General features: G+C 50.0%; 1 protein-coding gene across 1 annotated transcript in view; it reads left to right on the forward strand.

Moving 5' to 3' along the window:
• Positions 1-1327: 1327 nt before the first annotated feature.
• NRN1L (neuritin 1 like) overlaps positions 1328-16488 on the forward strand; it is a 33896-nt gene continuing 18735 nt past the window's right edge. Inside the window, exon 1 of the mRNA XM_073308438.2 lies at positions 1328-1402. Coding sequence (XP_073164539.1) covers positions 1342-1402 — 61 coding nt within the window. The 5' untranslated portion in view covers positions 1328-1341. The remainder of the gene's footprint in view (positions 1403-16488) is intronic.

The raw sequence follows: 16488 nt of genomic DNA on the forward strand, positions 1-16488 counted from the left end.
CGTTTAAGCGGAATAAGAACATTTCACACCTCCTTTTTTCAGGCGGTCAGCAAATGCTGCATTAATTTCCTTCCCAGCATGACTTCCAAACGCAGACACTTTGTATTTTGTTAATGAAAGCTTAGATTTGGGAGCACGGTTCTGCAACAAATCGCACAGCCATGGAACTGGCTTGCCCAGCTCAGCCCATGCATGAATGCTGTAGTAGTTCCTGGAGGGAGAAGGTGCTGTGCTTCATTTCTCCATACATTGAAGTTAAAGCACCAGAGTAATCCACCACCACTTGCCACACTTCCCTTTGCTGCCAGGATCTGGCTCAAGCCCTTGCGAAGTGCAGTGAGACAGCATGCAAAATGCTAGAGAAATCCCGAATTCACTTCTCATCCGAGTCAAGGCTCCTAAAGTTTAACCAGCTTTCTTGAATGTCAAGTGTGAGAAGCAAAAGCCATATCCTCCCTGTGACAGATAGGGCAATTTGGTTTATGGATCATTGTGGGCCACGGATTGTATGTAATTCCAGGGGGTGGGGTTGACCACAGCCCTCTGGGGGCTAACAACAGGGGCAGGTAATTAGGTAAATTACCCTGGTTGATGGGGCCTATGTGTTAATGGTTCTAGAACAATTCTATAAACTCTGCCCCGACCCCTGTTTAATGGACAAAAATCCCAGAGCTGTAACGGTCTCTGGGAAATGAGCGGACCATGCTGTGGACAGTTGGCCTGGGCTTGATGGAAAACCGAATAGGATCAGAGGACAGGGATCAGGCTGAAGCCGAGACCCGCCCCAGGGAGCAGTGGGGGGTGAGTAGGTAAATTCACCCAGGTTGTATTGTAACCCCCCTCCCAGCCCCAGAATCTCCGGCGTGCCGGTTCAGACCGGGTTCTCCAGCCTCAGAGGCCAGCAGACAAGCGAAGGACTTTTGGACCCATAGCTAGGCTTAACCAGAGAGGATCTTCTGCCCAAGGGGGCCCCGGTCCTTGGGAGGAGCTGGAAGGACTGGCACCTGCCAGAGCCGCCGGCTGGGAGGACTAGCAGGGGGGCGGCGCAGGGGCTTTGATCGTTTGGAACCTGGCTCCCCGGTGCTGTCCCCTTCGCAGGAGACGCGCCTGCTTGGAAGGGGCCGGGTGGTATCGTGGGGCCGCCGGGGAGGCGCGGCTCCCCGGGGGGGCCAGAGCCCCGCGGCGGAGGGGCAGGGCCCGGGAGCCGCGCTGGAGACGTGGAGCCCCGTGGGCGCCATGGGGCGGGGCGATGGGCCGGCGGGGGGCGGGGACCCGCCCGGGGCGCCGAGAGGAGGCTGCCGGCTGCGCGGAGCCGGGCGCACGGGGCGGGCACCGGGCACCATGGGCAGCGGCCGCTGGAAGCTGCCCGCTTGGCTGGGGACGATGCTGCTGCTGCACGTGGGTGAGTCCCCGGCCGGGCGGCGGGCTGGGGCCAGCCACGTGGGGCCCCCGGGCGTTGGGGCTGGGCTGACCGCGGTGGGGTCCGCTCAAGCTGGGAGTCGGGGCGCAGCCGGGAGCCCCCGGGCCCGAGGGCAGCTGCAGCAGGGCTGGGCTGGGCGGGCCGGGGGGACCCCTTGGGGGGAGCGGTGCCCGCTGCCGGGGGCACACGGCTGGCCTGCGGGGCAGCGCCCGCACAGGGTCTCCCCGCGGGGTCGCCGGGCCGGGCTGGGGGGCTGCGAGCGGGGGACTCTCCTGGCTTCCCCGCTGGAGCTGGCGGCTCTGAGCGCCGGAGAAACCAGGGGCCTCCCGGTCACTCTGCTCCCCTGGGGCCCCCGCCCCGGCACGGGGGGTGACCCTGGTCTGATGCTGCCTCCCAGCATGGTCCGCCCCCTCTGGGGTCCCAGTCCCCCAGGCTGCCCGGGGTCCCTGGGTGGGTTTTTCCCAGCTGGGGCAGTGGTGTGCGGCCCCGCGGTTGTCTGCCCGGATCTCATGCTCTAGCCCAGTGGCTCTCAACCTTTCCAGACGCCTGTCTCCCCCCCGACACCCCCCCACACTTTCGGGAGTTTGATTTGTCTTGCCTACCCCCAAGCTTCACCTCACTTAAAAACTACTTGTTTCGGCAATCAGACATCAGAGTACAGAAGTGTGGCAGCCCCCCTTACTGACCAGTGGCTGACTCTCTCCTTTGTACCATGTCCTTATTAAAATAAATCCCTGGGAACAGAACTATTGTACTTGCAGTTCAGCCTATCCTATTCAGAGCAGTATGAACGAGTCATTGCCTGCCTGAGATTTTCCATTGTGCTGACTTCGCTGGTGCTTTTTATGCAGCCCGTTGTAAAACCAGGCAAGTCTCTAGATGAGTTGATGCACCCCCTGGAAGGCCGCTGAGCGCCCCAGGGGTGTGTGTACCCCTGGTTGAGAACCGCCGCTCTAGCCCAGCGCTGCAGTGTCCGGATTGAAACCTGCTTTGTAACAACACACTTTCCCCTTGGGCTTCGGAACAAAGGAGGGATTCTTGTAGCTTTACCCTTCTGAGGCCAGCAGAGCCCAGAGGCGCGACAGGTCAGCACCCCATTGCGCTAGGTGCTGCACCAAAGGTAGGAAAGGGACAATCATAGACTCTCAGGGTTGGAAGGGACCTCAGGAGGTCATCTAGTCCAACCCCCTGCTCAAAGCAGGACCAAGCCCCAATTTTTGGCCCAGATCCCTAAACAGCCCCCTCAAGGATTGAACTCACAACCCTGGGTTTAGCAGGCCAATGCTCAAACCACTGAGCTATCCCTCCCCCTGCCCTGCCCCTCTAGGAGCTTCCAGGCTAGGCTGATGCGGCCCCTTTCCAAGGCACCCTGGACAGGGAAACCTAGCCTTGTCCCTTTCTGCTGCTTTCTGATGGAGAAATAAAGGCTGATATTTGATGGGTTATTTGTCCTGCCTTAGAGACAAGGTGGGCGAGGTACTGTCTTTTATTGGACCAATTTCAGTGGATGAGAGAGACAGACAAGCTTTGGAGCTACGCTAACAGAGGTTGGTCCAATAAGAGCGATTACCTCCCTCACCTTGTCTCTAATATCCTGGAACTGACATGGCTAAAATCACATTTAGAGGCAACCTGACTTGCCTTGGAGGGCTGGACAAGGAGCTTTCTTAGCCCTTCGCTGAAAGGGCAGCATGAGGTTGTGGCTTTAACCAAGGAGCTTTTCTCCTAAATGTTGGCTGGGGATTGGCATTAAATGAACTTTAACCAGAACAAGAAGCTCCAAACAGACTGAATGAAAAACCCCTTCCCCTCTCAATGAACCTGGTTTCCCTTCCTTGGTATTTATGACTGCGCCTTCCACTTCTCCAGGGAAAACAGGGAGGGGGGGAAATGTAAAAAGACAGAACTGTGTGCACCTGGCCTCTATCCGTTATTTCGTGTTTATTTCGGGGCCTTCTTTATCCAGAGAGGGAGGGAAAGGGCCCAAACCTCCTTCACAGGTCCCTTTAACCCCGATGGCCCATCTCCTATTCCCAGAGGAGGCTTGTAGGAAACGGCCCGCTAAAAGGCCAGAGTTTAGTTGCTGGAGGCTCTCTTTGTAAAGTTTGGCCCAGGAAGAAGACGGACTTTGTTGTTCCCACAGTGGGAATGTCCACTCCTGAGGGCATTCTCCCTGCTTTGAGAGGGACGTCGGGCTTGCTTTGCCCTACTGAAGGGGCTGCGTAATGCAGGAGGCCGGAGAGGCTGCAGGGCTGGTGTGTGGGAAGATTGCTTTGCGTGGCGATAAGTAGATCTTATTACGGGTGGATTATTTGTTGAACATTCAGGAGGTCTTATTCCTGGTAAGCATATTAAAAATACAAATAAAAATACCACGTTTGTCAGGCGGCCGTTCCTGGCCAGAGTTAGGGAGGAGGGCAGGATTAAGGGGCAGGGAGAGTCTTGGGCAGCTTCTCCTACTCTGGCACTCTGCTGGACAAGGTAACTTACCTGCGAGGTTCCTGACATGGGGAACATCTCAAAGATGCAGACTGTGGCAAATGGCATGTCATAATTCGTTCAGCAATGGTCATGTGAGTTGGAACATAACTTGTGTGTGTGCGAGGGGGTCTCCTGGCCTCCCAGCTCATGAACACGCACAAATCCCTGACGTTACCATTGCCTGCTTCTGCCTCCTACTGGAATGGTTGTATTCAGGTTTCTTTGTGTGTTGTTTTTCTCCCTTTCCACCGATGCTGGGAGCCAGGATGACAGACAAGAGGAATTGGAATCTTACTAGCATAACTGTGATCTAGTTGGTACCACTAAAACCTCGGGGGATGAGTCCCATGTTGGGAATATTCAAATCAGTGGAAGAATCAAGTGCGCAAAGGGGAAGGGGAGTGGCACTCTGTCTCCAAAATGGCATTACCTGTTTCAGAGTCACTGATAACTCAGAAGAAAATGATCTTGAATGCTTACAGATCAATGTCCGAACAGATAAAGCACAAGATGGGGTATTTGGCGTCTGCTGCAGATGCCCAATATCACGCTAGGGAACAGGATGACCGGCTCCTTACGCACCTATTTACAACGTTAGGAAAAGACGCTGCATGATCATGGACCACTTCAATCTGAGTGATGCACGCTGGAGGTCTCATGCTGCTAGTAGTAAAATATCCTTGGAATTTCTAAATATTCTAGATGACAATTTCCTAACTCTCCAAGTGTTGCATCCAACATGGGGGAATTCTGTAGTAGACTACTTCTTGACAGATAAAGAGAAACTGATCACAGAACTAAAAACGAATGGGAGCTTAGGTACATGTGACCATGATTTGATCACATTTATAATGCACAAATAGAATAAAGTCCAGATGAGTGATATATACTTGGTGCTTTAAAAAGCTCAAATTACAGGGCCGAAAACAATTTGTGAGCCCAATCAGCTGAGAGGAAGAATTTAATCAGAAAAAAATGTCCATGATCGTTGGGAGTGGTTTAAGAACGCTTTGCTAGATGCCCCCAAAGCCCCAATCGAGGAATAAGACCATATTCTTTAAACTGACCTGGTTCAGAGGGGAAGTGAAGACCGCTATGAAGAAAAGAAAAAGAAATCGTATATAACAAATGCAAGAAAAGGGAAGCTGATAATGAGTATAAGTCAGAAGCTTGGAATTATAGAAAATTGATAAGGGAAACAAAGGGATTTTAGATTAAAAAACTAGAGCAACATAAAATTAACATGGCCCACATTAAATGTATTAAAAGATGGCTGACTGAAAGGTCTCAAAATGTAATTGTAAATGGGGAATCATCATCAAGTGGTGTGTTTCTAGGAGGGTCCTTAAGAGACCAGTTCTTAGCCCTATGCTATTTAAAATGTTTATTAATGAACTGGAAGAAAACATAAAATCAGCACTGATAAAATTTGCAGATGATCTAAAAATTGGGGATATGGTAAATAATGAAGAGGACAGGTCGCTGATACAGAGAGATGTGGATTGCTTGATAAGCTGGATGCAAGCAAACAACGTGTGTTTTTAATATGGCTAAATGTAAATGTATACATTTAGGAACAAAGAATGTAGCTATACTTACAGAATGGGGAAGTCTATCCTGAGAAGCAGTGACTTTGAAAAACATTTGGGGGTCGTGGTGGATAATCAGCTGAACGTGAGCTCCCAGTGTGACCCTGTGGCCGAAAGGACTAATGCGACCCTGGGATGGATAAATGGGATGGCTGAGTGGGAACAGGGAGGTTATTTTACCTCTGTGTTTGGCACTGGTGCAACCACTGCTAGAATTCTGTGTCCCGTTCTGGTGCCAAACCACTGAAGAAGGATGTTGATAAATTGGAGAGGGGTCAGAGAAGAGCCACGAGATTGATTAAAGGATCAGAAACCTGCCTTGTTGTGGTAGTCAAGGAGCTCAATCTATCTAGCTTAACAAAGAAAAGTGGAGGGCTGACTTGATCCCAGTTTGTAAGTAACTACACGGGGAACCAATAGTTAATAATGGGTCTTCTGTCCAGCAGAGAGTCTAACACGAGCCAATGGCTGGAAGTTGAAACTAGACAAATTCAGACTGGAAAGAACATGTAAATTTTTAACGGTGAGAATAATTCACCATTGGAACAACTTAGCAAGGGTTGTGGTGAATTCTCTATCGGTGCCAATTTTTCAATCAAGATGGGCTGTTCTAGGGATGATTTTTGGGCAGGTCTCTGGCCTGTGCTATACATGACGACAGACTAGATGATCACAATGGTCTCTTCTGCCCTTGGAATCATCTCCCTGAACCACCCTCCCACCGTCTGCTCCCTCATGCTCCCGTTGCTGTGTTGTCTGGGCACAGTGCTGTAGCCTGGCCCAAATGAGAGTTCTGAAGACCAGTCATCTCCTGGTTGCTTTCCCTAGGGCATGTGGCCACTCTCCACCCCAGTGCCTTCTGCTTCATGCCCTTCCCATGCAAGTCTGAGACTCCTTTAAACGCAAGGTGCGTGCAAACTCCTGAGCTTTTCCCAAGAGGCTTGGGGCCAGCTGGCTGAATTGGGTGAGAGAATTCACCTTTCCAAGTGTCGAGGGAAGTTGGCTGCTTGGCCACCAGTGTTATCTGGAAGTGTGAAAGGTCTGAGTTGTTTTGCTCTATGGAGTCGTCTTTGTGGGCCAGGGTGGCGTTGGATTGAGTTACCCCAGGACAGGGGCAGGGGGAGAGTCTAGCGTGCAGTCTGGTTTGTTTTGCATGTCCAGGAGAGAGCGCCCCTGGACAGCCCAATGGCTTGTGAGGAGGAGCTTTTATGCCCTCAGCAGGGACGTTGCTATGGGGCAGCCCCGGTGCTGACTGGGTTTGGGATCAGTTTGCAGGCAGAGGAGAGAGGCAGGAGCAGAGGATGTGCTGACATCTGGTCATGGGGCCAGGACAAGATGGCTGCCTTGGCTTGAGGGTTAACCAGTGTGAGCCCCTCACCTAGGGCATGGCAGTGGCTTGGGACTTCCGACAAATATGCTGCTTCTCCTGAGGTGTGTCCCAGCCTGTGCCTCACTCGGGCCCTACCTGCCCTGAGGCAGCTCCCCAGGCAGCCAGGTCCTGAGCCCTCTTCCCTACTCAGCCGCTGTGTGCCCCCCCCACCCCCGGGCTCTGGATCTCGCATGCCTGGCTTCCTTTGTCCCCTTCCTGGCCCGAGAGCTGCCTTGCACCTCAGCACCCTTTCTGGGGCCAAGGGCTGAGCCGTTCTGCCCATCCATGGGGAGACAAGGGCTGGTTAGGACAACGTCACACCCCCTGTGGAAAGATCTCCGCATGCTCCTGAACTTTTCCTTTGTGGGTGGTGGTGGTTTAGATGAAAACAACAACGCTTGCTTGGAGCTTGTCATAGATATAAAGGGAAGGGTAACCACCTTTCTGTATACAGTGCTATAAAATCCCTCCTGGCCAGAGGCAAAACCCTTTCACCTGTAAAGGGTTAAGAAGCTAAGGTAACCTCACTGGCACCTGACCCAAAATGGACAATGAGGGGACAAGATTCTTTCAAATGGCTGGTAAAATAAGCTGTGCTGGAGGGAATGTAGATTCCTGTTTTTGTGTCTTTTTGTAACTTAAGGTTTTGCCTAGAGGGATTCTCTATGTTTTGAATCTGATTACCTTGTAAGGAATATGAACATCAAAATATATTCTAGCCTATACTCTACAGTCTAGGCAATAGGGCCTCGAGGCTTACAGAGGTGATTCTTTTACTTTTACTTCTATTAAAATTCCTCTTTTAAGAACCTGATTGCTTTTTCATTGTTCTTAAGATCCAAGGGTTTGGGTCTGTGTTCACCTATACAAATTGGTGAGGATTCTTATCAAGCCCTCCCCAGGAAAGGGGGTGTAGGGCTTGGGGGGATATTTTGGGGGAAGACATCTCCAAGTGGGCTCCTTCCCTGTTCTTTGTTTAAGCACTTGGTGGTGGCACCATAGGGGTCAAGGACAAGGCAAAGTTTGTACCTTGGGGAAGTTTTTAACCTAAGCTGGTAAGAATAAGCTTAGGGGGTCTTTCGTGCAGGTCCCCACATCTGTACCCTAGAGTTCAGAGTGGGGAAGGAACCTTGACATGGTGGCAGAGCGGTGGGATCATTTTGAGATCGTTTTGAACCAGAAGCACAGCAGGATTTTAAAGGGTTTTGTAAAAGGTGATTGCAGCTGTAGATTCTATGTCTCTGCCTGGGGGACAGAGCAGCAGGCATAACAAAAGGATTTTTCTGTAGGCTGAGAACAGCCATCAGAGGAAATAGGTATCAGGTTACAGCACAGCAAAATTTTACAAGCCACGTTTTTTTTTTCTTCCTAACTCTCAGGTATAGCTAGCTTAAAAACAGAGAGGTTAGAATGACAGAAAGCAATAATCAACAGAAGCTGGAATTAGCCAGATTTGGGGCTGAGGAAAAACAAAAGGAACATGAAAGATGGGTAGAACTCAGACAGATGGAGACGGATGTACAAGCAGCCAAAGAAAAAGAAAGGGAGGCTGCCCACCGGAGAGAAATGGAGGCAAAGGAAAAAGAACTGGAGGAGAAGGAAAAAGAGGAAGCATGCACTGGAGATGGAGAAGGCAAAGGCTCAGCAGAATATATTGAATAACCCTAACAATCCTTACCCAACAATCCACAAATGGGAGCGACTATGTCCACAGTATGATGAATCCAGTGATATTGCTGAACATTTTCTCACCTTTGAGAGACTGTGCACACTCCATAAAATTCCTGAAGCTCACAAGGTGACCAAATTGGTCGCAAAATTGACTGGAAGAGCTCTGAACATATTCAATAAGATGCCTAGTGATGAGGCTTCTGACTATAATAAATTCAAGGATTTGGTTTTAAAGCAATTTCAAGTTACACCTGAAACTTACTGAGTAAAATTTAGAGCCCTTAAGAGAGGACCTGAACTAAATAATGTGGCGCTTATAAACCAGATGAACAATATGTTAGATAAATGGGTCAAAGGAAGCGGTGTAACTAGCTTTGAAGGAATGTGTGATTTAATGATTCAAGAGCAATTCCTGAATATGTCCAAGGAGGATATAAAACAGTGTTCATGGGATAAGAAAACGGACTCAGCAGAAAGTCTTGCTGCTTATGCTGATCGATACGAGCAGTCCCAGACCACCAGAGAGGCGGGACAAACCAGAACAAAATGGGAGGAGAGAGAAACAACCCTGGTTGCAGTTGGAGCAGATACCAGAAGGGACACCCTCAGACCACACCCTATACCGGGGGCAGCCCAAGGCCCCAACTACACCCCAAGGAAAGCTCCAGACACCTTATCGTCCCGCCACACCGTTCTCCAGCAACCCACCTCGCCCCAGTGACCCGTCAGCTGGACGATGTTTTAAATGTAACGTGCCGGGGCATGTAAAGGCCAACTGCCCCAAGAACCCCAACAGATGACAATTCATTGCACCAGAATCACACCAGAGGTCCTCAGGCCCAGATGCCTCCTAGATACCCTCAGAGTGGAGGGAAACTGTGAGTGTGGGCGGGAAGAAGGTCACTGCGTGGAGGGACACCAGAGCCCAAGTGCTGGCTATCCATGCTTCCTTTGGATGGAGGACCCCAATTTAATCTACCCAGTGGTCCAGGTGACGATTCAACCCTTCACGTCAAACTCTTTCGACTTGCCTACAGCCAAGTTGCCTGTCCAGTACAAGGGCTGGTCAGGAACATGGACTTTTGCGGTCTATGATGATTATCCCATCCCCATGCTGTTGGGGGAAGACTTGACCAATCATGTAAAGCTAGCCAAGAAGGTGGGAATGGTCACCCGCAGCCAGGCTAAGCAATCTGTCACGCCTAGCTCTGTTCTGGAGACTTCTACTAGGACTCGGTCGGGGTGATGGACCCGGACCCCATGCCAACGTCTGCAACAGCAATAGTGGATCAAGTCCCAGAGTCCCAGACAGAGCCAGTCCCAGAACCGGAACCGGCAGGACAACCAGCACCAGACCCATTGCCAGCACTGAATCTAGTACTTGCAACCCCAACACCAGAGGGCCCCACCGAACCTGCACCAGCAGCAGCCGATAACCCTACACAAGAGGCTCAGCCGGAGCCTGAACCCCAACATAGTGCACCAGTGGAGAGCGGTTCACAGTCCACGGAAACAGCCCCATCCCCTACATCGCTTCCAGAGGGACCAAGCCCAGGTCCACAATCCAATGAGGAACTGATGTCTCCAGCATCAAGGGAGCAGTTCCAGACCGAACAGGAAGCAGATGAAAGCCTCCAGAGAGCTTGGACGGCGGCACGGAGCAACCCACTGCCTCTCAGCTCTTCTAATCGATCCAGGTTTGTTGTAGAAAGAGGACTTTTATACAAGGAAACTCTTTCTGGTGTCCACCAGGAAGACTGGCATCCTCGGAGACAGTTGGTAGTTCCAACTAAGTACCAGGTAAAGCTCTTAAGCTTAGCCTACGATTATCCTAGTGGCCATGCTGGAGTGAACAGGACCAAAGACCATTTGGGAAAGTCATTCCACTGGGAGGGAATGGGCAAGGATGTTTCTACCCATGTCCGGTCTTGTGAGGTGTGCCAAAGAGTGGGAAAACCCCAAGACCAGGTCAAAGCCCCTCTCCAGCCACTCCCCATCATTGAAGTTCCATTTCAGCGAGTTGCTGTGGATATTCTGGATCCTTTTCTGAAAAAGACACCCAGAGGAAAGCAGTACATACTGATTTTTCATGGATTTTGTCACCCGATGGCCGGAAGCAGTAGATCTAAGCAACTCTAGCACTAAAAGTGCGTGCCAGGCACTAGCAGACATTTTTGCCAGGGTAGGTTGGCCCTGCGACATCCTTACAGATGCAGGGACTAATTTCCAGGCAGGAACCATGGAAAGCCTTTGGGAAGCTCATGGGGTGAATCACTTGGTTGCCACTCCTTACCATCATCAAACAAATGGACTGTCTGAGAAGTTTAATGGAACTTTGGGGGCCATGATATGTACGTTTGTAAATGAGCACCCCAATGATTGGGGCCTAGTGTTGCAGCAGTTGCTCTTTGCCTACAGAGCTGTACCACATCCCAGTTTAGGGTTTTCACCATTTTAACTTGTGTATGGCCTCAAGGTTAAGGGGCCATTACAGTTGGTGAAGCAGCAATGGGAGGGATTTACACCTTCTCCAGGAACTAACATTCTGGACTTTGTAACCAACCTACAAAATACCCTCTGAACCTCTCTAGCCCTTGCTAAAGAAAACCTACAGGATGCTCATAAAGAGCAAAAAGCCTGGTATGATAAACATGCCGGAGAGCGTTCCTTCAAAGTAGGGGACGGGGTCATGGTCTTAAAGGCACTCCAGGCCCGTAAAATGGAATCATCGTGGGAAGGGCCATTCACAGGCCAGGAGCGCCTGGGAGCTGTTAATTATCTCCTAGCATTCCCCATCTCCAACCGAAAGCCTAAGGTGTACCATATTAATTCTCTAAAGCCCTTTTATTCCAGAGAATTAAAGGTTTGTCAGTTTACAGCCCAGGGAGGAGACGACGCTGAGTGGCCCGAAGATGTCTACTACGCAGGGAAAAGTGCTGGTGGCGTGGAAAAGGTGAACCTCTCCATGACCCTTGGGCGTACGCAGCAACAGCAGATCAAGGAGCTGTGCACTAGCTACGCGCCAACGTTCTCAGCCACCCCAGGACTGACTGAACGGGCATACCAGTCCCTTGACATAGGTAATGCTCACCCAATTAGAGCCCCACCTTACCAGGTGTCTCCTCAAGCTAAAACTGCTATAGAACGGGAGATCCAGAAAAGGCTACAAATGGGTGTAATCCACCCCTCTGGCAGTGCGTGGGCATCTCCAGTGGTTCTAGTTCCCAAACCAGATGGGGAGTTTTTGCATGGACTACCGTAAGCTAAATGCTGTAACACACCCACACAACTATCCAGTGCCACGCACAGATGAACTATTAGAGAAACTGGGACGGGCCCAGTTCATCTCAACCTTGGACTTAACCAAGGGGTACTGGCAGGTACTGCTAGATGAATCCGCCAAGGAAAGGTCGGCCTTCATCACACATGTTGGGCTGTATGAATTTAATGTGCTCCCTTTCAGACTGGGGAATGCACCCGCCACCTTCCAAAAACTTGTAGATGGTCATCCTAGCAGATGATAGAACGAGGACTAATGGTCTCAAATTACAGTGGGGGAGGTTTAGGTTGGATATTAGGAGGGTGGTGAAACACTGGAATGCGTTACCTAGGGAGGTGGTGGAATCTCCTTCCTTAGAAGTTTTTAAGGTCAGGCTTGAGAAAGCCCTGGCTGGGATGATTTAGTTGGGGATTGGTCCTGCTTTGAGCAGGGGGTTGGACTAGATGACCTCCTGAGGTCCCTTCCAACCCTGATATTCTATTATTCTATGATTGGGAGAATATGCAGTCACCTACCTTGACGATATGGCCATATTTTCGGATTCCTGGGCAGAACACCTGGAATTTCTACGAAAAGTCTTCGAGCACATAAGGGAGGCTGGACTAACTGCTAAGGCTAAGAAGTGTCTAATAGGCCTAAACAGAGTGACTTACTTTGGACAGCAGGTGGGTCAAAGAACTATCAACCCCCTACAGGCCAAAGTGGATGCTATCCAAAAGTGGCCTGGCCCAAAGTCAAAGAAACAGGTCCAATCCTTCTTAGGCTTGGCCGGATATTACAGGTGATTTGTACCACAATACAGCCAAATTGTCACCCCACTGACAGACCTAACCAAAAAGAAACAGCCAAATGCCGTTCAGGGGACCGAAGAGTGTCAGAAGGCCTTTAACCAGCTTAAAGCGACACTCATGTCTGACCCTGTGCTAAGGGCCCCAGACTTTGACAAACCGTTCCTAGTAACCACAGATGCATCCGAGCGTGGTATGGGAGCAATCTTAATGCAGGCAGGACCGGATCAATAATTCTACCCTGTCGTGTTTCTCAGCAAGAAGCTGTCTGAGAGGGAAAGCCACTGGTCAATCAGTGAAAAGGAATGTTATGCCATTGTCTACGCTCTGGAAAAGCTACGCCCATACGTTTGGGGACGGTGTTTCCACCTGCAAACCGACCATGCTGCACTTAAGTGGCTTCATGTTGCCAAGGGAAATAATAAACTTATTCGATGGAGTTTAGCTCTCCAGGATTTTGATTTCGACATACAATACGTCTCAGGAGCTTCTAACAAAGTGGCTGATGCACTCTCCCATGAAAGTTTCCCAGAATCAACTGGTCCAAATCGTCCTTGAGATGTGGGAAATATTGTTAGTCTTTATACAGTTAGAAGTATATTTAGAGATGCATGTGTCTTATTAACTCTGTTTTCTCCTAGAGCTCCAGGAAGAAATCACAGCCAGTGTTTCACCCTATCTGCAATTTGTGGGGCGTGTCATAAATATAAAGAGAAGGGTAACCACCTTTCTGTATACAGTGCTATAAAATCCCTCCTGGCCAGAGGCAAAACCCTTTCACCCGTAAAGGGTTAAGAAGCTAAGGTAACCCCGCTGGCACCTGACCCAAAATGGCCAATGAGGGGACAAGATTGTTTGTTTCAAATCTGGAGTGGGGGGAACAAAGGGTTTGGTCTGTCTGTGTGATGCTTTTGCCGGGAACGGATCTGGAATGCAGCCTCAGAACTCCTGTTAAGTTAGTAAGTAATCTAGCTAGAAATGTGTTAAATTTCCTTTTCTTTAATGGCTGGTAAAATAACCTGTGCTGAATGGAATGTAGATTCCTGTTTTTGTCTTTTTGTAACTTAAAGTTTTGCCTAGAGGGATTCTCTAAGTTTTGAATCTCATTACCCTATAAGGTATTTTCCATCCTGATTTTACAGAGGTGGTTCTTTTACCTTTTCTTTAATTAAAATTCTTCTTTTAAAAACCTGATTGATTTTTCATTGTTTTTAAGATCCAAGGGTTTGGGTCTGTGTTCACCTGTACAAATTGATGAGGATTCTTATCAAGCCCTCCCCAGGAAAGGGGGTGTAGGGCTTGCGGGGGATATTTTGGGGGAAGAAGTCTCCATGTGGTCTCTTTCCCTGTCCTTTGTTTTAAACATTTGGTGGTGGCAGCATAGGGTTCAAGGACAAAGCAAAATTTGTACCTTTGGGGAAGTTTTAACCTAAGCTGGTAAGAATAAGCTTAGGGGGCCTTTCGTGCAGGTCCCCACATCCGTACCCTAGAGTTCAGAGTGGGGAAGGAACCTTGACAGAGCCAATGTGTGATCCCCACCCCACCCCCCACACACAACATCAATGGGGCCTTTCTCAGGCACAGCCCTTTGCAGGACCCATGTGGGTGGGACGGGGGGGAGGTTTGTGCCCCTGGGTTGCTGACTCTGTGCTGAATGAAGCAGGACTTTGCTGGAGCTTTCCTTCCTCTGGGAATCATCCAGTGCTTGGCTTTGCTTGGAGGAAGAGAAACATGGCAGCATTAAGGGCTCCTAGTGAATGGGGCAAGGGTAGGGCAGTTGGGGTTAGGGGCTGGCTGGTCCCCAGGAGAGCAGGGGCTAGGAGAAGCAGCTGGTGAGGTTTGCAGGGGGACTCTGTTTTTGTGGCTTAAGTGTTTTGCTCACAGAGCGCCAAGATCTCAATAGCCCAGCCTGTGCCTTGCTGCAGGGCAGTGAGCTGTGGTGCTTGCAGGGACCCAGCTTAGGTTTGGTAGATTTTTCTGAATCCAGCTCCCTGGGGCGCTGTCAAAACCTGGCTTTGGTCACCTGAACTCTGAGCAGATTTTCCATTGCAATTTTATTGTAGGGGGGAAAATCAGCACCTCTCCTTCTCCCTTTCCCCTCCTGATTGCCCCATCCTGGTGCACAGCTCTATCCTCCCCCCCACCCCCGCACCTTTCCCCTCCCAATCTCCCCCGCCCCCTCAATCTCCCATCGGGGAACGTCACAGCAAACCTAACCTGAGAGAACGGTGCTGTTTTAGTGGGGCGAGGGAGAACCCAGAATCGTCCCGGCAGAAGTGTCTCGGGGCTGAAACCCGGCACGCAGGCTGTGAGCCACGTTCCACGCAGGCTTATTCCTCAGAGACTGAAAGGCACGTGTTGTCCACCTTGGAAAGGTGAAGACCTGCAAGTCCCAAGCTGCTACCTGGTTAGTCCTCCTCCCATTCTACTGTACCTGCCCTAAGGTGCTGACAGTTTTCCCACCTTAGTGCCTTTGCCAACTTCCCACTGGTTAGGAAGTTGAGACTGAGCCGGGTCTGGATGTTTAAAAGCTGCTCCGTTGACTCTAATCTGGCTGGAGAGGAAGGGTCAGGGCTAAAACCTTAAACAATTCTGGATTGACTCTCGGTGCTGCTTCCTGGGACTCTACTTCCATGCTTTGCTGCCGTTCTGACGCAGTGGGCTGGGAGGGGATGTGATCTCCTGCATGGACGGGTGTGGGTGCAAACCTGGATCTTCCACTGTAAATGTTGGGGACAGAAAAAGAACTGAACTGAGTTTCAGCCTCTTTTTCCTGTTCCGGGTTCCCTTGGTGCTTTGTGTTTGGGCTCAGTCATGTGGGTTAAGCAAGGGAAAGATTGCACAGCTTTTTTCAGTCACTTCTCGGTTTCTCCCCTTGTGTGGCTCCAGGTCTTTACTGGTAGTTAGATGGAGTCAGTCTTCCATGGTGGCTGTAGCAGCTGCATCAGCAGCTCGTGATCTGCCCTGTCCCTCTGAACCTCCCTCAGTTCCTTTTGTGACTCGTGTCTCTCGGTCCTTGGTTTTTGTCGAGTCAGCAATTCCCAGGCCAGAAAAGACCCTCATGACCATCTAATCTGACCTCCTGTATAGCACAGGCCAGAGACCTGCTCCACAATCATTCCTAGAGCAGATCTTTGAGAAAAACAGCCAAGCTTGAAAATTGTCAGTGATGGAGAATCCACCACAACCCCTGGTAAATTGTTCTAGTGGTTAATTACTCTCACCTTTAAAAATTGACACTTTTTATTTCCAGTCTGAATTTGTCTAGCTTCAACTTCCAGCCATCGACTCATGTTAGACCTTTCTCTGCCAGACTGAAGAGCCCATTATTAAATTTTTATTCCCCAAGTAGGTACATAAAACTGTGATCAAGTCACCCCATGTCTTTGTTAAGCTAAATAGATGGAGCTCCTTGAGTGCATCACTCTAGGGTGGGTTTTCCAATCCTTTAATTATTTGCATGGCTCTTCTCTGAACCCTCTTCAGTTTATCAAGATCCTTCTTCAGTTGTTCAGCACCAGAGCTGGACACAGTGTTCCAGCAGCGGTCACACCAATGCTAGATCAGAGGTCAAATAACAGCTCTACCGCTGTACCTGGCTGATACATCCCAGGGTGGCATGAGCTCTGTTGGCCAGAGCCTCACACTGGAGCTCACATTCAGCTGATCATCCACTCCCATCCCCAAATCTTTCAGATATGGCTGACGTTCTTTGTTTGTAAATGTGTACATTTACACTTAGCCATATTAAAATGCATATTGTTTGTGCGCAGTTTACCAAGTGATCCAGATCGCTCTGTCCGTGACCTGCCCTGTTCATTATTGTCCACTCCCCCAATTTGTGTGTCAGCTGCAAACTTTATCAGTGATGATTTTATGTTTTTCTTTCC

The sequence above is a fragment of the Lepidochelys kempii genome, chromosome 12 (genome assembly GCF_965140285.1).
Source record: "Lepidochelys kempii isolate rLepKem1 chromosome 12, rLepKem1.hap1, whole genome shotgun sequence".
Classification (NCBI taxonomy): domain Eukaryota; kingdom Metazoa; phylum Chordata; order Testudines; family Cheloniidae; genus Lepidochelys; species Lepidochelys kempii.